A 26,331-nucleotide genomic window follows, 5' to 3' on the forward strand; every position below is an offset into this window, starting at 1 on the left:
TACTTTCATGATCAAATAACACAAAGTGATTCATTTGTCAAATTCATGATTCAGTGGTAGCAGGTTCATTTTGTAACATTCTGAACTCTGAGTCAAAAGGTTGTGGCTTGAAGGCTCATTCTACTGGCACGAATGCAACATTTAGGCTCAAAATGCAGTTCAATAATGAGGGAGTGCTGCATTATTGGAGATATTCTCCTTTGAATAAGATGGTAAACTGATTGGGGTGTGAGCAGAAGTCAAGCATCTGCACACACTGCAGTTCAGTTAAAGATATGTTTGTAGATTAGCAGTTTCTTTCCAAGCAGTTCAGAATTGTGTGGCTGTAAGGTAAGCTGAAACAAGTTGAGAAGCAGCTTCTGAAGAAATACAGCCAGAATTTCTGCATGGTTCTGTCAGGATTCAGGTCTTTTCTTTAAAACAGTCTCAAAGATCGTGTCTGTAAAGCAAGTATGCCTGGGTCTGCTAATTGTATTTAAAAGTGGATTGAGTTCTGAAATGGTTCTGTTGCTTGCATTTTAGTAAAGATGGCAATTAAGGTTTATTGTGTCACTGTATTGATTAACATTGAGGGAGAATTGTAAGGTACTTTTCTTGTGTGATATTAACGATAGTTCATAAAAGTAATGAAGTTTGTTTTAATATACCATATCACTATTTCATGTGAATGCTCCCTTGGAGTGAGGAATCTTTTCCTCACAGTCTTACAAAATTAAAATAAAATATCAGGGTTGCTGTTTGGTATCCTAGCCAGTGTTGGGGTCTGGTCCAGGATTGTAATATCCAATCCTGGACAAAATAGAGTCAGACATTGGATGAGCCAAAATGATCTAAATACACTCCCAAAATTATTCTCTTAGGAATAATAAACAGGAAACAAAATACCTGAAAAAGGCTTTCACTAATGCAAATAAAAGAACACTTCATAAATTTTAAAAGCTTGTAATATGTTAAGTGTTCTCATTGGATTATTGAGGTTTATCCTTAAACATACTTCGTCTTATTCATCCTATTATAATGATCACGATTAGGTTAGAATTATTATCATGGTGAAATGAATAACGTTTGTAAATACACACATTGAGGGGCGGTTATTGGTATATTTTTCTATCTTTATGGCTGCCAATCCTGCATAGTGAACTGGAAGGTCACATTTTGTTATTATTTATTAATCAAAACAAACAGCTTTAATAATCTGTAACATATAATACATTGACTTTGACCCGTGGGTACACTTTCCTTTTTGCTGTGGTGAAGACTGTGCGACAGTTGTGGGAGCCAATCACTTGGTGTAGAGTGGATGGTGTGTGACACTTCCCATTGGAGGTAGGCGACACTGTGTGTGTGTGTGTGTGAGAGAGAGAGAGCAGAGAAAGGAAGGAAGGGAGAGGGGGAATCTCTGGCCCGTCTGCAAGACCGACTCAATCAGGCCGAGTGCATCAAGCAGACGAGAGAGGGAGAGAGAGGATCAGACAGCACTCAGCAGCTGCAGCCACAAGCCACCCAGTCGCCCCCTCCAAGCAGTGAACATGGCAGGTATCCTCGCCTGGTTCTGGAATGAGAGGTTTTGGCTGCCCCACAACGTGACCTGGGCAGATCTGAAAAACACGGATGAAGCCACTTTCCCGCAGGCGGAGGACCTCTACCTAGCCTTTCCTCTGGCTTTCTGCATTTTTATGGTTCGGCTGATTTTCGAAAGGTAGGGAACACAGACTCGTCTCAGCTGCTTCAGATCTGCCGAGTATAGGCCTGGCTCTCTAATGTAATATTTAAACTGGCGTTGTTTAAATAAATATCCCGTACAATAGTGCTTATCATTGTGCTCTGCCACCTTCTGTCCTCTGTGCCGGCGAGGTTTTAATAAATATATTGCATTGTAACGTGGCCATTTCAATAGAGCCGAGTGGTGGGTAACGGGGCGAAGCGAGCTCAGTAAACTTGCTACATGCCCACTGGGTGATAGTCCATCGATCGGTAAACACTTCCTCCAGTCTGCAAGCCGCAGCCAGCTGCCCAGGATTCACTTGCAGCGCGAAGGAGATAACCAATACCTAGCCCTACCTAGCCAGGCGAGCGCAATGTGTGCAAAGTATATCCTTTGCAAAAGGTGACATGATAGTCACACGCCGCCTGTGGACCTCACTCCGACAGAAATAGCCCTCGGAAATCAAATCTAGCTTTGGGAGTTTAGGGAAGCGCCGTTAGTTCTCATTTGGGAAAGTCGGTGATGCCTCGGTTGTGCAGGGAGCTGTGAGCAGAATTGTCTCATTGGGAATTTTTTTTATTCCTATACCTGGGGAAAGCAGTGATAGTTCAAATGTCGAGGTTAACAATTCCCTCAAGGGCATCATTCAGCAGATGCAGTGAGAATGGGTGTGATGCCACCAGGAATGGATCTATCGGGCAGACGTTCCAGATATGGACAGTGGTAAAGATAGACCTGGATGGCCATAGTCACAATTTGAGCCTTTCCCCATCTTCCCTGGCATGTCCTCAAGTGGCCCAGGGGTGTCCAGATTTTCTGTGCGAAGTGGCAGCCTGAGACTTCACCACTCGGTCAGCTGCCAGGTTCTTTTCTTTTAAAAAAAAATAATGTTTATTGTCACAAGTAGGCTAACATTACAAATAGGCAATGAAGTCACTGCAATGAAGTTCTGGTTGATGAGGTAAGTTTGCAATTCAGGAGATCACCCACCTGCTACGGCATTATAACTCTCACAAAGAGGTGGCTTTAATGTTGGCAGTCGAGCCCAATAAAGCAATAATATGCAGCTGGCATTGCCACACAACAAGCTTTTCAAGACAAGACCTAACGTAGTGAGCACCTTTTAAAAAAATCACTTCCATCATATTCAAATCAACTTTTTTGGCCCAGCGTTCAGTTCTTAATGATGGGCATTGTCATCCTTCATTGTGGGCAATTGGAAAGATTTGTAAAGTAGCAACACCGAGGATGAGCTTGAAACAGTTGAGTTTTGACAGCCAGAACCATTAAGCCTGCATATATGAAAATGCAGAATAAGAGAATTTTAATATGTTGGATACCATACAATAAAAAAACTAATGATTGAACTTTTAAGGAATTGTATGCAGTTTTTTATTTTAGATAGAAGATATCATTAATTGAATACAAGCCCTGTATTCACTTGATGCTTTAATTCTGTGGCAACTTTTATATTTAACCAACTCATACTTTCTGATCCGTCTACTCTATTTCTCATAGTATTTGCAGTGTTCATCTCCACCGTGACGTTTTACTTCAGTCTGAGTAATCAGTAAGCTATCAACCTGCTTGGTAAAATAATTTTGCTTGACATGAAAACTGTTTATTTTGATTTCCAAGTGTTAGCAATGATATAAATCTAATAGGACTATTTTCTGCATTCTCTGTCTTTGTTCTGTTTGTCATATTGTGTTAAAAATATGTTTGAGATTTTGTTGGAAATACCAATCAAAGGGTATCTTCATGCTTTATTTGTGCTAAAGCCACACTACTACCCCCCTCTACAAACCACTGACAGGCTATTTTAGACTTGCAGATCTTGGAATCATAAAATTGGACAGCACAAAAGGAGACTATTCCGTCAGCCATACCTGTGCCAGCTCCTTGCAAAGAGTTGTATAATTTAATCTGATGCACCAGTTTTCCTCAGAATCCTGCATTATAATCCTTTTCAAGTGCATGACAAATAGCATTTGAAGGTTCCTGAGGAGTCTGCTTCCATTATCCTTTCAGGTAACACATTTTAGATCTTAACAACCCTGTGTAAAGAACTTCGTTCTCATTTCCCCTCTAGTTCTTTTGCCAATTATTTTGAATCAATGACAACTAGTTACAGACCCACATGCCAGAGGAAACACTTTCTATCTATTTGCTTTATCAAAATCTCTTCTGCTTTTGAGCAGTTCTAATATCTCTGTGGTTTAAGGACAACAGTCCCAACTTCTCCAATCTGCTGAATCCCCCTATTAGAGTCAGAGGTTTACAGCATGAAATCATTCTAGTAAACCTCCTTTGTACTTTCCTTGATATGGTGCCGAGAACTGTACAGAATACTCCAGCTGAGATGTTATCATTGATTTGTAAAGGTTTATAATGATTTGCTTGTTTTTGTATTCATTGTTTACAAAGTTAAGTATCTCATCGACTTTCTTAACTGCCTTATCAACGTGTCTTGCTACCTTCAAAGGTTTAAATGTGTACCTCCAGGCCCTTCTTCTTGCATCTCCCTGTTCCTGAAAATGATTCAATTCAACGATACGTATTATACTGTCTCTTCATGTTATTCCTTCCAAAGTGCGGCCCTTAAACTTATCTGCATTAAATTGCATCTGCCACCTGTCTGCCAAATTCACCAATTTGATTTAATCCAACTGAAGTCGACAATTACAAAATGTAGTAATTGTTCTCAAATTGTACTCTATATGCTCAAGTGCAGGTTATTTCCTTTCACCCCATGTACTTCTGTTTCCCAAATAAGTCTGTTTTATATAAAATGGGAAGAATATAGGGGGAAACAGGAGAATGTGAACAACTGGATTGCTCTATGAAAGAGGAAGTGCAGACTTAATGGGTCAAATGGCCATGCTGTACTGCTCTATAATTCCACGTGATAATTAACTAATGTCTTTTGAAAGTCCATATACACAACCATCAAAAGTCCAACCGAGATTTAATGCTTTGAATCTAATAATTAAATTCTTTGCTGCTGGCTTAATCTATTAATTGGTATGTTCATAGTCACCTCTAAGCTTCTGACCATTCGATAGTGCTGTTTTCCTGAATCAAAGGAACCTGAATCTATTGACAATTGTCTGGAATGCATTCTTGAACATATGCTTTCCTCCGAACTCTCGCAGGGACTGTTCAGAGTTGCTTCATTCATTTTGTACAATATAAGCAAAATTTGTTTTTACTTAATTTAGACAATTATATTTGGTAAATAAAAGTATTGAGGATTTGGAATTAATTTTGAATATTTGTTTGTACTTTAGTGTTTCAGAACACAGTGTTACTCATATGAACTTCCATGTTTTATCATGAAACTGCCAGTACATGGGAAAATGTTCATGTTCAGTTGTATGAGAAGGAACTGAAATAGAATGCTTACCTCTGCATTCTAACCTCCAGCACTTGAGGCAAATGTGATTATAGTATCGGTAGGGGCTTTTCACAGTAACTTCATTGAAGCCTACTCGTGACAATAAGCGATTTTCATATTCATTTTCGGTATGTGTGATACTAAAATATTTGGTAGCAATATTCTTGATATATTTAGTCAGTTGCACTCAAGGTCACTTATTTTTCTTTAATACTTCCCAGTTATAAACAACTAAAAATTGGGAATTTCTGTTGAATATAATGTATAATATTTAATCTTCTATGGAAAATGAAATCAATGCCATGTCAGAGAAATTACAGTATTCCATGTTAGGATAGCTAGTTGGATGCTTAACTTACTTGTTCAAAAGATTTTGGAAACAGTTCTCAATATTGCTGTTAACTTGGTCTGTGGGAACCTGAAATTGGTGCTTATTTTAATTGATAGTGTACACAGAAAAAAGTTGATTGAAGACTTGAATCGTGTAAATTTTTGAAATGCTTAATTTCATTATTGAAATGTAAATGGTGTGATGAAAATGCGAGACAACATAACATATATACATGAACTGTACATAATGTTGAATAGGCACTCTTTTAAGGTAGAAAAGTAGAGAAAGGATTGAAAACCAGAGAGAAAATGCTGGAACATCGCAGCAGGTCTGGCAGCAAAGGCTTTGACAAAGGGTCATCTGGACTCATAACGTTAACTCTTTTCTCTCCCTGCAGATACTGCCAGAGCTGCTGAGATTTTCCAGCATTTTCTCTTTGGTTTCAGATTCCAGCATCCGCAGTAATTTGCTTTTATCCAGAGAAAGGATTTACTTTTATACTCCTTTGAACTTTATTTACTGAAGTCTTTAGTCTCTGTCTTTAGAGGTCTGGAATTTAGTGTCATAAGTACTTCCTTACATTGTCCCCATACAGTTAAAATGTAGTTTAATTTACTCAGTAATTAAAAGCAAGTGGCCTAATTATTAGTGAGCAGGATCCTGAAATGCTACCCCCAAACTGCCGGTAACATTTCCAAAATTACATTTCATAAAAATGGAAATTGACTTGCTCAGTGACTGTCAATCAGTGGCCCTGCCAGTTATTAATTGAGATGTATTTCCAAGAGCATGAATTGATTGAAAATTTTCCAAAGGTTCCTTCATGTAGTTGTAGATTTGTACCAGCATGTACAGTTCAATTGCTGATTTTGTCAATCATTTACATTTTTAAATCCAATGTGTTCAAAACTATTGGAATTAATGGGTTGAACATGATGAAGATTTTCTTGACCATTTTGTAATTTATGATTTGATGTCCTCAGATATAAGGTTTGCAATCCCCACTCTGAGATATTGCTTTCCTAAGCTTAAAATTATCATAGTCGATGAGTTGCAGTTGACATAGACCAAAGGACATCATTGCAGATTAAAAATCAGTAAAAATCTCAGAAATTCACCTAATCTCATTTAATAAAAACAGAAGTTGATTTATTCAGTGATTGCGAAACAATGGTTATTAATGGGGATAAGTATTTAATATACCAAGGTTGAATTGCAGATGTACTAAGAATTGAATCATAAAGCTGCATCTTTTTTATATTAGCGTTTATTATTATTTCTCCTGAAGCACGTGTTATTCCTGGAAAAGATCCTTCCTTATTCCTTTGGTACCTTTACACTTAATATTTGTACTTGTAGCTGTAGTAAGATAATGAGAGATGAATGCTTATAATCCAAAACGAACTAAGGATTATCACAATAATTTTAATGCAAAGTGAATAAACATATTTTGGTGTTGATCCATCAGCCTCCCCGGACAGGCACCGGAATGTGGTGACTAGGGGCTTTTCACAGTAACTTCATTGAAGCCTACTCGTGACAATAAGCGATTTTCATTTCATTTCATATTGCTATTTTGAAATAGTTTGAGAATTCTGTAAATATAACATTTTGGTTCAACGTAACTCCCAAATTGAGACCCAATGATGGGGCAGTAAACAGAGTAAAATTGGTTCAAAGAGGTTCCTGTCTCGAATACCCTATAAAATATCTGCCACTGGTGCTGGTGGATTGGTATGATAGTGAGCATTAACTGTCGGGTAATTAGTGCATAGTTAGAGATGGTTATGGGCCACATGACAGGAGAAGGTACATCTGCAGCAGGACAAAGTAGTCAATCTTGGAGTGCATTTTGTGAGGATTTGAGTAAAAGTTGCATTCCTTTTCTGGGTTACAGGGCTCACCGTACATTAACTAGGTATTTGCATGCATGTTAGTTTGTTCTGGATGCCTCTTCTGATTAGCCTTCTAATTTCATCACGTAGGGTCATTAATGACCCTGTTACCAATTTTGCACCCTGGTTGAGACTCAAATTACAGTGTGAGCTTACCCTTAAACAGTGGGCAACACGTTCAGCATTTTTCCTGTCGGGGAGAAATGGTTGATGGGCAGTAAACACAGATTTCATAGAATAGGAGCTGTCTCTGTGGTGCAGAAAGTTGGGACTGGTACCCCATGTATCTGTCAGGGTTCTTCATGTCAAGCCTTGATGAAGGGAGAAGTATCACATTCAGTTCATGTTTGGCGGAGGGCAGAAACACTATCATCTTCTTTGGTGTCCATTTGCCAAGGAAAGGAGTCATTAAAAGAGAAAGGAGTCAATTGGACATATTTGATGTTGTCAGTGATATGGGGATCTTTACCCCTTGAAGTGCTCCACCTGGACCCAGATTTCGAAGCCCAACCGACTATGTGGTGGATCAAGCTCCCAGGGAACTTAGTTAAATAGCTTCTGTCACAATTTTGGTGCAGCCAGCCTCTGCCTCATGGGGATGTGTATGTCTAGGATCTGGGCCAGTACAAGCGTATTTTTGTTTAAATTGAAAAATTACATTGCACTTATTATTTTCCATAGCATGAATACCTGTAACATGCACAGAAATAACAACTGTGTCATACAATTACCAAGTGATGACCATCTCCAATAAGGGAGAATCTCACCATCTGCTCTTGACGTTCAACAGCATTTCTGGCATCAATGGCTCCACAACATCAACATCCTGGGGTTACAATTGGCAGCTACACGCAAGAAGCTCAATACCATCCAGGACAAAGCAGCCTGCATGATTGGCACCCCAAGCATCGCCTTGAAAATTCATTCCCTCCACCATGAAAGCACATGGGCAGCAGTATGTACCATCTACAAGATGCACTGCACCAACTCATCAAGGCAGCATCTTCCAAACCTGTGCACTCTACCATCTATAAGGACAAAGGCAGTAGCTGTTTGGAAAAACTGTCACCTGCAGGTTTCCCACCAAGTTATACACCGTCCTGACTTGGAACTTTATAGCCACCCCTTCAATGTTGCTGGATCAAAATCCTTGAAATCCCTCCCTAACAACACTGTGGGTGACCTGCAGCATGCGAGAAGGTGGCTCACCACCACAGTCTCAAGGGAAAATAGGGAAGGGCAATTAATGGTAGCTTCATCAGAGACATATGCATCTAATGAATGAACAAAAAATGAGGTTTAACAGTTGTAAAATTTGTATTTTATGAAGTGACAGAAGAACAAACTATAACTAAAAACCAAGCCATGCAATTTTGGTTGTAGGAATACTCCTAGAATACCACATTCAAGAAAGTTTATAAGAATTTCAAAATAAATGGGTTTAGCAAGGATAGCCAGTGTGAGTTGTTAAAGCAAACGGTATTTGATTAATTCAAAGGATTTTTTGAAGAAATGACTGATTAAATAGGTAAAGTGAATGTGATAGATTTATAAGTACTTTTAGAAGGTGTTCAATAAGGTGTCTCATGGGGCTGATTAGAATATTAGTTGACAGACAGAAAACTAGCTCCCGTTTTCGCCAGGCAGGTTTGGCATCAGGAGCGGAAAATCTCATGCAATGTCTAAATCATGTTTCAAGCCAATATAGAAGTGTGACATTATTGTCTCCTCCTCCTACCTTTCACAGAGCATCATATCATTATCATAACATCATTTCCATTCATAAACATCTAATTATCAGGCCCCTATGACTGAATTAAGTCCCCCCCCCCCCCCCCCACCGTATGAAAGTCCATTCACATCAGCTTGACGGCAGGCCGGCATGAATCATGACTGGTCTCCCAAGGTGTACCCCTGGCAAGGAGAGCTGCCAGAAGAACTTAGGTGAGTGCATCACTTTGCGGGAGAGGATCGTATCTGGGTATTACCGCCCGACATTGCCTCCAGTGCCAGGGGCATGTTGAGGGGGGAGGGGATTCCAAGTGAACTATTCGCGGCCTTTAAAGATGGTGCCCTGATTTTCAAAAAGCAAAGATGCTGGTGGGGTGGGCTCTGCCAGAATAATGTTGTCGGACCCGCCCCTTGTCATTATTTTTATTATGTCCCTAATGATACAGTGGAGAATGGAAAAAGCCACTTTTTGTGCCAGTGGCTTCAATGCTGCTTTCCCCCCGCTATTGGCCTTTGCCAATATTTAGGAACATTTCGCTCAAAGTGTCAAGGCAATGCTGTCTAATAGATCAATCACTAATTACATGGGGCTATCTGGGTATTTAGATGTGCAATTGCATTTCTGATTAGTAAATAAGAAGTGAATCTATACATTGTCGTTCGACATGAGGGCCGGAATTCTCCAACGGTCAGGATTCACTTTTCCTGCTGGCAGCGCTCCCCCGCCAGTGGGTTCCGCAGCGGCGTGGGGTGGTTTCAATGGGAAATCCCATTGATAAGCGACGGGAAGATTAAATCCCACTGCCAGCGAACAGCAAATGGCCAAGAAACACGCAGCTAGAGGAACGGAGAATCCCGCTGGCATTCTCAATATTCTCAAAATGCATATTTGTACCAAGTATGCATGAACAGTTTAATTGTTTTGCATATTTGTTGGTAATATATTAAGAATATAAACAAGTTAGCAAGTGATTTAGATCAGAAATAGCGTCAGGATGTGGCTGTACAGCCCGTTGAACCTGCTCTGCCATTCAATAAGATCTTGGCCAATGTTTCACCTCAAAATCATTATCTCCCCCTATTCTTTGATTCATTTAATATCCAGCAATCCGTTGTTCTTTGTCTTCAATATAACCATCAACTGAGCACCACATCTTTGGCGATTGAAAATTCCAAATATTCACAACTCTGAGTGAAGAAATCTCTCCTCATTTCAGTCCTCTATGGTTGACTCCATATCCTGAGACTGTGACTCCTAGTTCTAGACTCTCCAGCCAGGGGAGACAACGTCTCAGAATTTGCTCTGTCACACTCTCAAAGATATATATTTCACTTAGGTCACCTCTCATTTTTCTAAACTATAGAGAATATATGCCCATTCTACCTGGTATACTAAATTGTTGTGAGTGCTTGGTATCTGAATGATTATGATGCTTATTATGTAAATATGTAAAGGGCGGCATGGTTAGTGCCAGGGGCCCGGGTTCGATTCCGGGCTTGGGTGACTGTGTGGAGTTTGCGCGTTCTCCCCATGTCTGCGTGGGTTTCCTCTGGGTGTTCAGGTTTCCTCCTGCAGTCCAAAGATGTGCAGGTTAGGTGGATTTGCCATGCTAAATTGCCCTTAGTGTCCAAAGATGTGCAGGTTAGGTGGGGTTATTGAGATATAGCAGGGGAGTGGGCCTAGGTTGGGCTCTCTTTCAGATGGCCGGTGTAGACTTGATGGGCTGAATGGCTCCCTTCTGCACCGTAGGGTTCTTCCAACATTAGTGCATAGGGTAAAGCGATATTGCTGTACCTATAATTGTGGCTAGTCAGCAATGATATTCGTCAACTCTGGTGTTTGTCAGATGTGGTTTATCTCAGAGGTCAGTGCAAGGCCTTTATCCTCCAAAGAGTTGTTTTGAACTAGGTTTTAGGGAAAATAATCACAAAGTTTGCTGATGCCACTTAGGGGACTCAGCAAACAGTGAGGACGAAAGTGAAAAACTTAAGGAATACATTGACAATTTTGTGAAATGCACATAAATAGACAAAAGACACAGTTTAATTTGAGAATTCTGAGTTAATATATTCTTGGAGAAAAAACATGGAATGGCTTGATATACATCATAGAAAGATGCCAAGGGATATGACTGCACTTAGAGGTCTAAGGGTTCAAATATGTAATGTAAAGGACAAGTGTAAGTAAATATAGTTGGGGCCTAGGAATAATTTCTCTCATGGAATAGTTGAAACAAAGATTATTGCATCTTATAAGGAAAAATTGGACCAGTGTTTGAAATACACAAAGTTATGAGACTATTTGGAAAGAATGGGGAAAAGGAGCGAATCTTGAAATGCTGCGCTAAATTGCCTCCCATAGTACCTACATAATAATATTTTATTGTCAAAAGTATGAAGTTACTGTGAAAAGCCCCTAGTTGTCACATTCCGGCACCTGTTCAGGTAAACTGGTACGGGAATTGAACCCGCTGCTGGCCTTGCTCAGCATTACAAAGCAGCTGTCTAGCCCACTGAGCTAAACCAGTTATGTTATGATTACTATTCACTAACACTCTTTAATTACTTTGCTTAGCAGTTAAAGTCTAAATAAACCTCTCTTGTGGCATTATTTTATTGCCTCTCAAAGACAGAGAGATTCAGTTGAAAGCATGGGGTAAAACTAACAATGCTTTTTACTCCGTGGACACATTGCTGAAATTGCCCAGAAGAGGCAAATCAAAGCACCCTGAGACAAAGCGAACAAGAGCTTACCTATGAAAACACCTAGAAACCAGAAATACCTAGAGTAAAAAGAGTAAAGATATCCAGCAAATTAACCATTCATATGATTCTAAATTTGAAAGTTACATGATAATGCTAATGTTGTCTGTTATTATGGAAATTTTGAGGAGCCCCAACGATTGTGAAATATATCATTTGAAGATTTGTTGCATGGGCATTGTAAAACAAAATGTCTTTGAAGAAACTAGTCATTAACAAAGGGTACATTTTTCAAAGACAAATAATTTGTCATGATGGGAATAGATAATTTAGAAATTAATGAATTTTCCTTCCAAAGTCTTGTTCCATAAGCTCTCAATTCCAGAAAGATGCATAAAAGACCTTCAAGTTGACTTACCTGCTGATCTTCTCTCCTTCACTGTTTCGCACAGTGGGGGAGATGTATGCCATGCAAGAAGCCTGACAACTTTGCCACAGTTAGTTGACTGCTCTCTAAGACAGGGCTTCATAATAAGAGAGAGGTGAAAGTCATACAAAGAACAGCACAGTGACAGGTCCTGTGGTCTGGTCTGTACATGATACCACCCTTGGCCAAAATCCTCAGCACTTCCTAGTGCCGTATCCCTCTATACCCATCCTATTCATGTATTTGTCGGGATGCCTTTCGAACGCCGTGAAAGTATCTGCTTCTACAACCTCCTCTGGCAGCGCATTCCAGGCACTCACCACTCTCTGTAAAAAATCTCGTACATCTGTTTTAAACTTTGCCCCACGGACCTTAAACCTATGCCCCCTAGTGACTGACGTCTCGACCCTGGGGAGGAGTACCTGCCCACCCACTATATCCATGCCTCTCATAATCTTGTAGATCTCTATCAGGTATCCCCTCAACCTCTGTATTCCAATGAAAACAGCCCGAGTCTATTCAGCCTCTCCGCATAGCTAACACTCTCCAGACCAGGCAACATTCTGGTAAACTTCCTTTGAACCCTCTTCAAAGTCTCCACATCCTTATGGTAGTGGGGCGACCAGAATTGTGCGCAATATTCCAAGTGCGGTCTTAGCAAGGTTCCATACAACTGTAGTATGATGTGCCAGTTTTTATACTCAATGCCCCGACCAATGAAGGCAAGCATTCCATATGCCTTCTTGACTACCTTGTCTACTTGTGTTGCCACTTTCAAAGCTCTGTGAACCTGTATGCCCAAATATCTCTGACGTTCTAAATTCCGAAGAGTTTTGTCATTTACTGTATATTTCCCCTCTACGTAAGACTGACCGAAATGCATTACCTCACATTTGTCCAGATTAAACTCCATTTGTCATTTCTCTGCCCAAGTCTCCAAACTATCTATCTACTGCTGAATCCTCTGACAATCATCAACACTATCTGCGAATCAGACCAACTGCATTTTCCTCCAAATCGTCTATGTATACTATAAACAACATGCCCCAGCACAGATCCCTGTGGAACACCACTAGTCACAACCTTCCATTCAGAAAAACACACTCTGCCATCTGTGACCCAGCCAGTTCTGTATCCATCTTGCCTCTGATCCAGCGTGACTTTCCCTTTGTACCAGTCTGCCATGAGGCACCTTGTCAAAGGCTTTACTGAAGTCCATGCAACAACATCCACCACCTTCCCCCCCCCCCATCAAACATCTTTGTCACCTCCTCAAAAAACCCTATCAAGTTACAAAACCATGCTGTCTATCGCTTATGAGCCCATTTGGGTATAAATCCTGGCCCTGAGAATTCTTTCCAATAATTTGCCTCCTACCGATGTGAGGCTCACCGGCCTATAGTTTCCTGGATTATCCCTGCTACTTTCTTAATCAGCGGTACCACATTAGCTGTTCTCCAGTCCTCTGGAACCTCACCTGTAGCCAATGAGGATCCCAAGATGTTAGTCAAGGCCCCAGCAATTTCCTCCCTTGCTTCACTCGATATTCTGGGGAAAATCCCATCCGGCCCAGGAGATTAATCTACCTTAATGTCTTTAAAACACCCAAAACCTCTTTTTTGATATTAACATGGTCCAGATTATCCACACACCCTACCTAAGAATCAACTTTGACAAAGTCCTTTTCTTTGGTGAACAGTGATGCAAAGTACTCAATTCATACCTCACCCATTACCTCTGGCTCAACACATAGATTTCCCCCACTGTCCTTTAGTGGTCAAATCCTTTCCCTGGCCACCCTCTTGCTTTTTTTACATATGAATAAAAAGCTTTGGAATTCACCGTAATCCTACTTGCCTGGAACTTTTCATGACCCCATATAGGCTTCCTAATTTCCCGCTTAACTACCTTCCTACTTTCTTTATACTCCTCAGTGGTTTTGACTGTCCCCATGCTTCCAGTCTGCACAAAAGTCTCCTTTTTCTTTTTGATGAGGTTCACAATATCCCTCGTTACTGAAGGCGCCCTAAACTTCCCATACTTATCCTTCATTCTCTCAGGAACCTGACTTTCCTTAATCCTAATCAACTGTTGTTTGAAAAGGGGCTGGTTCAGCACAGTGGGCTAAACAGCTGGCTTGTAATGCAGAACAATGCCAGCAGCGCGGCTTCAATTTTCCTGTACCGGTCTCCCCGAACAGGCATCAGGATGTGGTGACTAGGGGCTTTTCACAGTAACTTCATTGAAGCCTACTTGTGGCAATAAGTGATTATTATATTATATTATTATTATTTCATGTCCGATGTTGATTCACCCACCAACCACCCAATCCAAATTCTTCAATTCTTGTCTAATGTTATCGTAATTTGCCTTTCCCCAGTTTCGTACTTTAACCTGAGGGTTACCCTCATCCTTATGCAAAAGTACCCTAAAATTTACGGAATTGTGGTCACTGCTCCCAAAATGTTCCCCCACTGAAACCTCAATCACCTGTCCAAGCTCATTCTCCAATGCCAGGTCCAGTACTTCCTCTTCCTTAGTTGGACTATGTACATATTGCATCAAGAAGCCTCTCGCACTAAGTGAGTCCCAGTCAATATAGGGGAAGTTAAAATCCCCTACCACAATAACCCTGTTACTTTTGCATCTCTCCAAAATCTCTTGACCTATCTGCTCCTCTAACTCTCGCTGGCAGTTGAGGGGGCCTGTAATAAACCCCAACATTGTGATTGCCCCGTTCCTGAGCTCTACCAAGATTGCCTCATTGTATGAGCCCTCTAAGGTGTCCTGCCACAGTACGGCTATAATATTCCCCTTCATCAATAATGCTATTCCCCCTCCACTTTTACCTCCCCCTCTATCTCTCCTAAAGCACCTATATCCTCCAATGTTGAGCTGCCAATCCTGCCCTTACTTTAACCACGTTTATGTGATAGCCACAACATCATAGTTCCAAGCACTAATCAGTTAATCTGCCTTATCTGCTATACTTCTGGCGTTGAAACAAATACACTTCAAACTACTGTGTTTGAGCAGATGTGGTGATGTTGTTGTTCTCTTATTTTTGTTCTCTATTTCCCTTCAGTTATTACACTTTCTAAGCTAATGCTCTGGTTCCCATCCCTGCCATACTAGTTTAAAACCTCCTGAGTGACTCCAGCAAAGTTCCCAGCCAGGACATTGGTGCCCCTCCAGTTTAGATGCAACTCATCCTTCTTGTACAGATCCCACCTGCCCCAGAAGAGATCCCAATGGTCCAGAAATCTGAAACCCTCCCTCCTACACCTCCAGTTTAGCCACGTGTTTCGCTACACTATCCTCCTCTTTCTAGCTTCACTGGCATGTGGCACAGGGAGTAATCCTGAGATTACCACCCTCGAGGTCCTGCTTTTTAGCTTATTGCCTAACACCCTGAACTCCTTCTGCAGGACCTCATCGCTCTTCCCGCCTATGTCGTTAGTACCTATGTGTACTATGACCTCTGGCAGTTCACCCTCCCCCTTCGGGATGTCCTGTGTTCATTCAGAGAGATGCTTGATCCTGGCACCAGGGAGGCAACATACCATCCTGGAGTCTCTTTCACATCCACAGAAGCATCTATCTATTCCCTTTACCATAGAGTCCCCTATAACTATCATTCTCCTGCACTTTGCCCTCCCTTGCTGAGCAACAGCACCAGTTGTGGTGCCAATGTTCTGGCTGCAGTTCTTGTTTTCCCCTGACAGGCCCACCCCCACAACAGTATCCAAAACAGTGTACTTGTTAGAGAAGGGGACAGCCACAGGGGATTCCTGCACTGACTGCCTGCCCTTTCTAGCGGTCACCCATCTGTCTGCCTGCAGCTTGGTGTGGCCACGTCTCTATAAATCCTATCTATGATGCTTTCCGCCACATGTGTGCTCCGAAGTGCATCCAACCGCTGTTACAATCAAACCGCATGGTCTGTGAGTAGCTGCCATTGGTTACACTTCCTGCAGACGTAGGCGACTGGAACGCTGAAAGTGTCACGGATCTCCCACATCTCGCAGTTAAAGCACTGCACCCCGCTGAGTGCCATTTAAGCACTAGTTAATTAATTAAAAATAAATACTTATTAAATTATTTTTTTTTAACAGACAATTTTATTGAGGTATTTTTGGCATTATAAACAGTAACAATATACATTAGTGTGCAGATACCAATTATAAAAAACATAGTGCAAATAACAGTACCACTCTCGCAGATAGATCCGCCTATTCTTCCCCCCTACTCTACACTATTCTACACCCCCCCCCCCCCCCCGCTGACGATTAGTTCCCCGTGAAGAAGTCGATGAATGGTTGCCACCTCCGGGCGAACCCCGATAGTGATCCTCGTAAGGCGAACTTGATTTTTTTCCAAGCCGAGAAAGCTTGCCATGTCCGACAGCCATACTTCGGTCTTTGGGGGCTTTGAGTCCCTCCGGGCCAACAGTATTCGTCGCCGGGCTATCAGGGAACTAAAGGCCACAACGTCGGCCTCTATCCCCTCCTGTACTCCCGGGTCTTCCGACACCCCAAAAATTGCCACCTCTGGACTCATCGCCACCCTTGTTTTCAGTACCCCGGATATGAAGTCCACAAATCCCTGCCAGTATCCCCTGAGTTTTTGACATGCCCAGAACATGTGGATATGGTACGCTGGTCCTCCCCCACATCTAGCACACTTGTCCTCCATCCCAAAGAAATTGCTCATCCGGGCCACCGTCATGTGGGCCCAGTGAACTACCTTGAACTGAATCAGGCCGAGTCTTGCACATGTTGCGGTTCCATTTACCCTCCTCAGAGCGTCTGCCCACACGCCTCCCTCCAACTCCCCACCAAGCTCCTCCTCCCACTTAAGTTTCAGTTCCTCAGTCCCTGTGTCCTCCACTCCCATAAGCTCCTTATAAATATCCGAGATTCTCCCCTCTCCTACCTCACCCCTGGAAATTACCCTGGCCTGGATCCCCCTTGGTGGAAGGCGTGGAAAGGACGGGACCTGTCTACGTACAAAATCTCGCACCTGCAAGTACCGAAAGTCATTCCCCCTCCACCCGCTCCCAAACCGACCCCGTACCCACCATCCATTTCCTGATCATGGCTATGTTAGCCGCCCAGTAGGAGTTGCTGAGGTTCGTCAACGCCAGTCCTCCCTCGCTACGGTTCCATTTCAGCATCCCCCTCTTTACCCGCGGGGGCTTCCCCGCCCAAACAAATCCCAGGATGATTTTATTGATTCTTTTAAAGAAGGACCGCGGAATGAAAATAGGGAGACACTGAAAAATAAACAGGAATCTCGGGAGGATCGTCATCTTCACCGTCTGTACTCTCCCCGCTAGTGACAGTGGGAGTGCATCCCACCTCCGAAGCCTGCTCCTCATTTGCTCCACCACCCTGGACAAGTTTAACTTATGCATCTTGCCCCAGTCGCGCGCCACTTGTATCCCTAGATACCTAAAACTTTCCCCAACCAGCCTAAATGGTAGCTCCCTCAGCCAATTCTCCTGACCCCTCGCCTGCACCACAAACATCTCGCTTTTTGCCATGTTCAACTTGTAGCCCGAAAACCGGCCAAACTCCCCTAGGATTTCCATAATCCAGTCCTTCCCTGCCGCTGGATCTGACACATACAAAAGCAGGTCATCCGCAGAGAGCGAGACCTTGTGTTCTATCCCCCCCCCCCCCCCCCCCCCCCGACCATTCCCTTCCATTCCCTCGCCGCTCTCAGAGCAATTGCCAGCGGTTCTATGGCCAACGCAAACAGCAGTGGAGAGAGGGGGCATCCCTGTCTTGTCCCGCGGTGTAGTCTAAAATACTCAGATGTCGTCCTGTTCGTCCATACACTAGTCCTTACACTAACTCTTATAGCAGTTTAACCCAGTCCACAAAACCCTCTCCAAACCCAAACCGTCCAAGCACCTCCCATAAATAGTCCCACTCCACCCAGTTTAGCGTCTACATTAATCAGGGAGATTGGCCTATAGGACCCACAGACCTCCGGATCCTTATCCCGTTTTAATATCAGCAAGATGTTGGCTTGTGACATCGTCGGGGGTAGCACCCCATTGTCCCTCGCCTCGTTAAACACCCTAACCAGCACCGACCCCAGTATACCTGCAAACTTTTTGTAGAACTCCACTGGATACCCATCCAGCCCCGGGGCTTTACCCGACTGCATGGCCTTCAGGCCCCCCATTGCTTCTTCAGCTCTAATCGGGGCCCCCAGCCCCTCTACCATCCCCTGCCCACCTTTGGGAAGATCAGCCCATCTAAGAAGCGCCTCATCCCCTCCGGCCCTGTGTGGGGTTCCGAGGTATACAGCTTACTGTAAAAGTCCCTGAATACCCTGTTCAGTCCTGCCGGGTCTCCCACCCGGTTCTCTGCCCCGTCCACTACCGTCCCTATCTCCCTGGGCCGCCTCCCTCTTCCTAAGTTGCTGTGCAAGCATTCTGATGTCTTTCTCCCCATACTCATACACAGCGCCCCCGGCCTTTCTGAGTTGCTCTACGGCCTTCCCAGTGGATAGCGCTCCCAGCTCCGCCTGCAGTCTCCGTCGTTCCCTAAGTAGCTCCGCCCTCGGGGAGTCCGCATATTCCCTATCCATCCGTGTCCATCTCTGCCCTATCCGTTCTGTCCCTATGGGCTCGGATTGAGATCAGTTTCCCTCTCACCACTCTCTCACAAACCCTCTCCTCTGCCAACAATCCCACCTCTAACCTCCATTGTGGGCGCTGGTACCTTTCTTTGCAGACCAGCAGGTCGACCCAATGTGGAGCATGGTCCGAAATAGTGATCGCCGAGTATTCAGTTTCCCTCACCCCCTCCAAAAAGTCCCTCCTCATAATAAAGAAGTCAATACGGGAATAAACCTTGTGAACATGTGAATAGAATGAGAACTCCTTCGCCACGGCTGGCTGATTCTCCAGGGGTCATTTGTCCCATGAACCCTCTCAGTTCTCTTGCCATTGCCGGGACCCTGCCCGTTCTGGAGCATGACCGGTCCAGGTCGGGGTCAAGGACTGTATTAAAGTCCCCACCCATAATCAACTTGTGCGAATCCAAGTCGGGGATTTTCCCCAGCAGTCTTTTGATGAAATCTACATCATCCCAGTTTGGAGCGTAAACATTCACTCGCACCACCTTCACCCCCTCAAGCTTGCCCCAGACCATGAGAAATCTACCCCCCCCCCATCCGCAACTGTGCTGTCCGCCTCAAACTTAACCTGTTTGTTAATCATGATCGCGACCCCTCTGGTCTTAGCGTCAAGCCCCGAATGGAAGACCTGGCTAACCCAGCCCTTCCGTAATCTAATCTGGTCCGCCACTTTCAAATGTGTCTCCTGCAGTAAGATTACATCCGCCTTCAGAGCCCGTAAGTGCACGAACACACGTGTCCTCCTGACCGGCCCGTTTAATCCTCTAACATTCCAGGTGATTAGCCTGGTTGGAGGGCACCCCCCCCCTCCCCCCACGCCGATCAGCCATCCCCCTTCTTGGGCCCACACCCTGCCCATGTGCCGCGCCTCCCCTGGTCCGCCTCTTGGCAGCTCCCACCCCCGACCCCTTCCCCCTGTTACCTGGTTCAGTTCCCTCCCTCATCAGCAGATCCTTTTCTCTCTCCCCCCCCCCCCCCCCCCCCCCACCTCGCTCCCGTTGACTAGCTCAAAGCAGCTAGCCTGTGGCTTTCAACTCCGGCACCACCATGTCTCACACCTATTGCCCCCCTGCTCCCCTCCCCACCGCCCATCAACACCACCTCCCCAGAACAACCCTGTTTGAGCAATCGCTCTGGGAACGAGACAGAGAGAAAACAAACAAAGCACAAAGCAACATTCCCAGAAGAAGAAAAAGCAAAGAGAACCCAAAAAGCCCCCCAGCACCCAACAACTTAAACTTTAACTATCACTTTGGCTTTAACTTTAAAACTTTCAAACAGGCAAACACAAACACAAGAACACCCCCAATTTTAAGTAAAAGAGCATGCCGAACGACATCGCTAACACGAAGGGCAATCTGTGAACAACTGCAGACATCCCTTAGTACACTCTAACTTGTGACCATGGGTCCTCAGTTCGGCACCAGTCCATGCCCCTTAGCGAAGTCCATCGCTTCCTCCAGGTCGTCAAAATAATGTTGCTGGTATGTGACCCAAAGCCGCGCCGGGAAAAGTAGCCCAAAGTTGACCTTTTTAAACAGAATCTCTTTAATTTGTCTGTAGGCTGCCCTCCTTCTGGCCACCTCCTGGCTCAGATCCTGGTAGATGCGCTGGACACTGTTGTTCCATGAGCAGCTCCTTGTGCTCTTGGCCCACTGTAGAACCCGCTCCTTGTCCACAAACCTATGGAAGCTGACCACCATTGTCGTCGTCGTCCCCCCCCCCCCCCCCCCCCCCCCCCCTTCGTGGCTGCCTCGCCTGCACTCTGTGTGCCCTGTCCAGCTCCAACGGACGCGGGAAGAAATCATCCCCCACCAGCTTCTGCAGCATGTCTGCCACATATGCCGTGGCATCCACTCCCTCGGCCCCCTCTGGGAGCCCAATGATTCTCAGATTCTGCCGGCGAGACCTGTTTTCCAGGTCCTCCAGCTTGTCCATCAGCCTTGCTTGCTGCTCCTTCAACGTACTCATTTCCACGTCAACTACCGTTTGGAAATCCGCCTGCTTTTCCACTGTCTTCTCCAGTGCCTGGACCTTCTTAGCCTGAGCACCCAGCCTCTGGTCAAGTCGCTGGAGCGGTTCCAGATTATCCCGCTTCAGTGCTGCGAAGCTCTCTTTCATGATCTGCAGCATGTTGTCCAGTGCTGCCTGGACCGTCCTTTCCGTGGTCCATTCATCGTCCATCTTCCCTCACACTTGAGCTTCCACACCACCTTTGTTCAGCCCTTTCTTCGCCTGTTTTCGCTCCCTTCTGCTCCTTAAGTCCTTACAACTCTGTATGGATTCAGATCTTGAATGCTATTGCTTTTCACTCCAACGCTCAAAAGCTCAAAAAAGTCAGGGAAAAAGGTCTTAAAGTCAGACCGGAGTGAGAGCCACCAAATGTGCGACTTACTCCCTCATAGCCGCCACCGGAAGTACTTATTAAATTATTATTAGATTAAGTTACAATTAACTATTTGGTCCCTGGCACTAGATTTCTACTGTAAAATTAAATGCTAAATACTAATCTCCGCCCTCTGGTTTAATTACTCCTCCACCAAGTTAATTAATGTGGTTTTTTAAAAATTAAACATTTCACATTTATTTGAAAACCTCCAAATCAGAACAACTTTTCATGAAAACATTAGTTTAAGTTGTATTTGTTTACTTTTCTTAGCAGCATAGATTGAACCAATGCCACGTTAAAACGCTAAAACTTCACACTAAAACACAATACTGAAGCTGAGATAATAAAGGAACATATGCTGACTGTAGCTTAAGTTTACTAAGGTATTGCGCAAGTGGGTAATGGAGGGGGAGGGGGCAGCATGGAAACGGATGGAGAGGGCGTCCTGTGGAGATACAAGCCTGGGGGCCCTGGTAACGGCGCCGTGGCTGCTCCCTCCTACGAGGTATACCACGAGTCCGGTGGTGGCGGCTACCCTCAAGATTTGGGGGCAGTGGAGGCGACATAGGGGAGAAGTGGGGGGCTCGATGGAGGCTCCGTTAAGGGGGAACCATAGGTTCGTCCCAGGGAACATTGATGGGGGATTTCAGGGTTGGCACAGAGCGGGCATCAGACAGCTGAGGGACCTTTTTATTGATGGGAGGTTTGCGAGCCTGGGGGAGTTGGAGGAGAAATTTGGGCTCCCCCCGGGGAACATGTTCAGGTATCTGCAGTTAAAGGCATTTGCTAGGCGGCAGGTGGAGGGATTCCCTTCACTTCCCGCGAGGGGGGTGAGCGACAGGGTGCTTTCGGGGGTCTGGGTCGGAGAGGGGAAGATATCTGATATCTACAAGGTTATGCAGGAGGCGGAGGAGGCGTCAGTAGAGGAGCTGAAAGCTAAGTGGGAGGGGGAACTGGGGGAACAGATCGTAGACAGGACATGGGCTGATGCCCTGGAGAGGGTTAATTCTTCCTCCTCGTGTGCGCGGCTTAGCCTCATCCAATTCAAGGTGCTGCACCGGGCCCACATGACTGGGACGAGGATGAGTAGGTTCTTTGGGGGTGAAGACAGGTGTGTCAGGTGCTCGGGGAGTCCAGCGAACCATGCCCATATGTTTTGGGTATGCCCGGCACTGGAGGAGTTCTGGAAGGGGGTGTCGAGGATGGTGCCGAGGGTGGTGGGATCCAGGGTCAAGCCAGGATGGGGACCCGCGGGGTTTTTTGGGGTTGGGGTGGAGCCGGGAGTGCAGGAGGCGAAAGAGGCCGGTGTGCTGGCCTTTGCGTCCCTAGTAGCCCGGCGAAGGATCTTGCTACAATGGAAGGATGCGAGGCCCCCAAGCGTGGAGACCTGGATCAATGACCTGGTGGGTTTCATTAAGCTAGAGAAGGTCAAATTCGCCCTGAGAGGGTCGGTACAAGGGTTCTTTAGGCGGTGGCAACCTTTTCTCGACTTTCTGGCTCAACGATAGGGTACGGGTACAGTAGCAGCAGCAACCCGGGGGGGAGGGGGGGAAGGGGGAGGGAAAAGGTGGGGGGGGGGAGGGAAAAGGTGGGGGGGGGGCGGACGATGACTATGTTTGTTTATTTAATTTAAATTTATTTTTAAGTTCTTTTGTTGTTCATTGGGGTTGGGGGGGTGGGGGATGCGTCAATACGGTCTGGGGGTGTTACAGTTATTATGGGTTATTTTGTTGCATTTCATTGTTTGTCGTTATGTTTTATATTTTCTGTAAAAAATTCCAATAAAAATTATATTTAAAAAAAAAGTTTACTAAGGTATTATGTAATTATAAAGGCAGCAATCAAATGTTCACAAGTATATCTTCCATCTGAAGACCAGGTAAGTTGAGGATGAAGTCTGGCAGCAGTCTAAGCTTTAGATGCCCAGCCCAAAGACACACTGACTATACAAAACATGGTCTTATTTTCCCATCTCACAGTGCATCTTCCATCACCAATATTATCCCAGGAACAGGAACTAGCTGTGTGCAGACCAGCTCCATTCTTCTGCATTATCACAGAGGTTACAATATACTTGAAGGTTTTCCCAGCTCAGTGAGCTGACTCAGACACAGTTCCACCACACTTGTCGTCCACTGATTAACTCTGCTAGGCTGATATGCATTTGCACCAATTGCAGCCTCAATTGACTCTTTAATAATGCCACTAATTTCATCAACAATAAAAGCAGTCTCCTCTCCGCTCTGATATTCGTCCATTTTTCAATTAATGGGTTTTAATTCGTTTTTCAATGTTTTTTTCCAAATATAACAGAGATTCCCTACCAGCCAATCAGGTCACCAAATAACCTGTTTCAGTGATTTTAGTTGATAGATAAATATTGATGAGGACACTAGGGAGAAAGCCTCTGCTCAGCTTCAAAATTCCAAAAATGCAAGATGCCCCAAAAATAAATAGAAACGAATCACACAAAAAAAATGGTTTGGGAAAATCAATCTGAGCTCCTCAGCTCCTCATAATGACTCTTATTTTCCGGCCCCATTACAGCAACTATATGTATGTTTGTATGTAATTGTGTTTTAAATGGTTCCAATGTCTTCAACTTTGCCAATCCACCCAGAATTCGATCATGTATGTCGATTATTCTCATGTGGCACAAGTTTTACTTCTGTCTGTCTACACTTTTAACAGTTTTTTGGCATGAAAATTGTGCCACTGGGCATCATCCACATGTAGCTAACAAGCCATGGACACGAAACAGGCAGCTGGAAACCCGGCTGTGAATTACATAATTTGCGCGGATGGCAATATAATAGCCCTCGAGTTGGTTATGTCTTCTTCGTGTCTTGGTGATTATAATTGGACACAGTATTCAATGAATGGTCTCACTAGAGTATTAATCTGAATTGTACATTGATGTTTGCTCTATAATCTGGAAAACTATTAATTTCATTGATTGCTGTGACAGGAGATGTTGAGCATTGCTTCATCTTTTTCAACTCGACATTTAGCAGTTTCAGTATCATTCATGAAGTACTGATTCTTTTGTTTTGTCCAGCGTACAGTATTATCGATGTGCCTGCATTGAATTCCCTCTGTCATTCTTCTCTCGTTCATATATATTTTGTTCATGTTAATTCATTGTTCCTGATCTGACTTCATATAATTAAATTATAACTTACAGGTGTGTCTCAGGTTGATTCAAATTAATTTTCTTTTTAGTCTAATTAGTTCTAACGATACTGGAAAAAAGTATTTGTAGTCAGATGGCCTCCTATTGCCTTGATTTCAGCAGAAATCACATGTTTTATTATGAGTCACTGTATTCGGTTAAAACTCGTACAGCAAGGGCAGCACGGTGGCCTAGTGGTTAGCACAGCTGCCTCACGGCGCTGAGGTCCCAGGTTCGATCCCGGCTCTGGGTCACTGTCCGTGTGGAGTTTGCACATTCTCCCCGTGTCTGCGTGGGTTTCGCCCCCACAACCCAAAAATGTGCAGGGTAGGTGGATTGGCCATGCTAAATTGCCCCTTAATTGGAAAAAATAATTGGGTACTCTAAATTTATTTTTAAAAACTCGTACGGCTCATGGTATCTTAGAGATAGTTTTTAGTTCTCCGAAGATGAAACTTTCACTACAGCAAATGGAATGTTTGCAACTAAAGCAGCTTGAAAACTATTAAAAGATTTGGGCCATTAAGACTTAAATGGTCAACAGTTAGAATGGTAAAGCAGGTGAGCTTATTGCGCTGGCGAATTGGAGGTGAGGTATCGAGAATGCTTATGAAGAAGTGCTGCCCTGAGAGTTGCTTTGTTTTGGGAGGTAAAGCAACAATTAATTTAAAATCATTCAGTGAGCCTTAGAAGGCTTCATCATGGAGATTTTGCTGGGGGAATGAGTGCTCTGCAGTTTGGGAAAAGGCATACTGAACAGGTGGTACTGTCAGCAGGCTCCAGGCAACAAAAGTGTTGCTGTTAATTGTCTGTCTGTAGTTGAGCTCAGGAGAAGTCCTAGGAGCCATTTGATAGCTCTTTGCTGTTCGGGCTCAGGAGAGATGCTGGGAGGCCGAGACGTTTAAAGGCTAGGAATCCTACAGCAAATAACTCGCCTCCTGCTCCCCCCCCCCCCCCCCCCCCCCAAAATAAAGCCTGTCTACCATCTACAAGGCACAAGTGAGGAGTGATGATGTGGAGATACTGCCGTTAGACTGGGGTGGGCACAGTAAGAAGTCTTACAACACCAGGTTAAAGTCCAACAGGTTTATTTGGAATCACAAGCTTTCGGAGCATAGCTCCTGCAGTATGGTAGCACTATTGCTTCGCTGGGGCAACATCTTGGAACACCCTTCCTAACAGCACAGTGGGTGTGCCTACACCGCAAGAACTACAACAATTCAAGAAGGCAACTCATCACCACCTTCTGAAGGGAAACTAGGGATTGGCAATAAATACTTGCCTAACCAGCGACGCCCACATCCATAAATCTATTTAAAAAGCGGTGTCAGAAGATCACTGTCCCCTTTCTGGAAAGTATTTGGGCTCAGAAAGCCTGGTAATTATTTATAGTTTGGTGTAGCTGGGGAGATTGGAGCTTGATGAAATCCAGGGGCAGTGCCAAGGCAGTGAAGCTAACCATCTATTAAAGAACTTTAATTGCGGCAGTAAATAAACACTGGAGTTCAAACCTAAAACACCAAGGGCATGGAGTCTTGGGAGATGAAACTGAAAACCTTGAAGTCCCTCAAGAGGGATAGAAAGTTTCAATGAGATTGGTTGACTCACAGTGTTTACCAGCATCTGGGTGGGTTGCTGAGAAATCCATGTCTTATTTGTTGCTGTTAATTGTCTGTCTGTAGTTGGGGCTCAGGAGAAGTCCTGGGAGCCATTTTATAGCTCTTTGCTATCAAAGAGCTGTTCGATTGTCCTGTTAATTCATATGTGCCACATATTAATCTTGAATGCTGGTGTAGAAGTTAGATATTGTAAACTCTTTTATCCTTTTGACCTTAAAGGCTATTTTTGGTTGTTCAAAACCCATGAAATTTGTGGCTTTATTCGCTTAGCAAGTATCTTGAATCTCAAACTTTATTTACTTTAAACA

At 44.1% G+C, this 26,331-nt stretch overlaps 1 protein-coding gene and 1 pseudogene across 6 annotated transcripts in view; one reads left to right on the plus strand and one right to left on the minus strand.

The window, feature by feature from the left end:
* The first annotated feature begins 1,243 nt into the window (after positions 1-1,243).
* The window catches only part of cers6 (ceramide synthase 6), a 388,374-nt gene continuing 363,286 nt past the window's right edge, over positions 1,244-26,331 (plus strand). For 2 of the 6 annotated variants that reach the window (XM_038789743.1, XM_038789744.1), the window contains exon 1: positions 1,336-1,699. In XM_038789743.1, coding sequence (XP_038645671.1) covers positions 1,530-1,699 — 170 coding nt within the window. In that variant the 5' untranslated portion in view covers positions 1,336-1,529. The other 4 variants (XM_038789747.1, XM_038789745.1, XM_038789742.1 and 1 more) reach the window with 4 other exon arrangements.
* On the minus strand, positions 23,141-23,490 carry LOC119962479 (annotated as a pseudogene).

Source organism: Scyliorhinus canicula, chromosome 2 (genome assembly GCF_902713615.1).
Source record: "Scyliorhinus canicula chromosome 2, sScyCan1.1, whole genome shotgun sequence".
In the NCBI taxonomy this organism is placed as follows: Eukaryota; Metazoa; Chordata; class Chondrichthyes; order Carcharhiniformes; family Scyliorhinidae; genus Scyliorhinus; species Scyliorhinus canicula.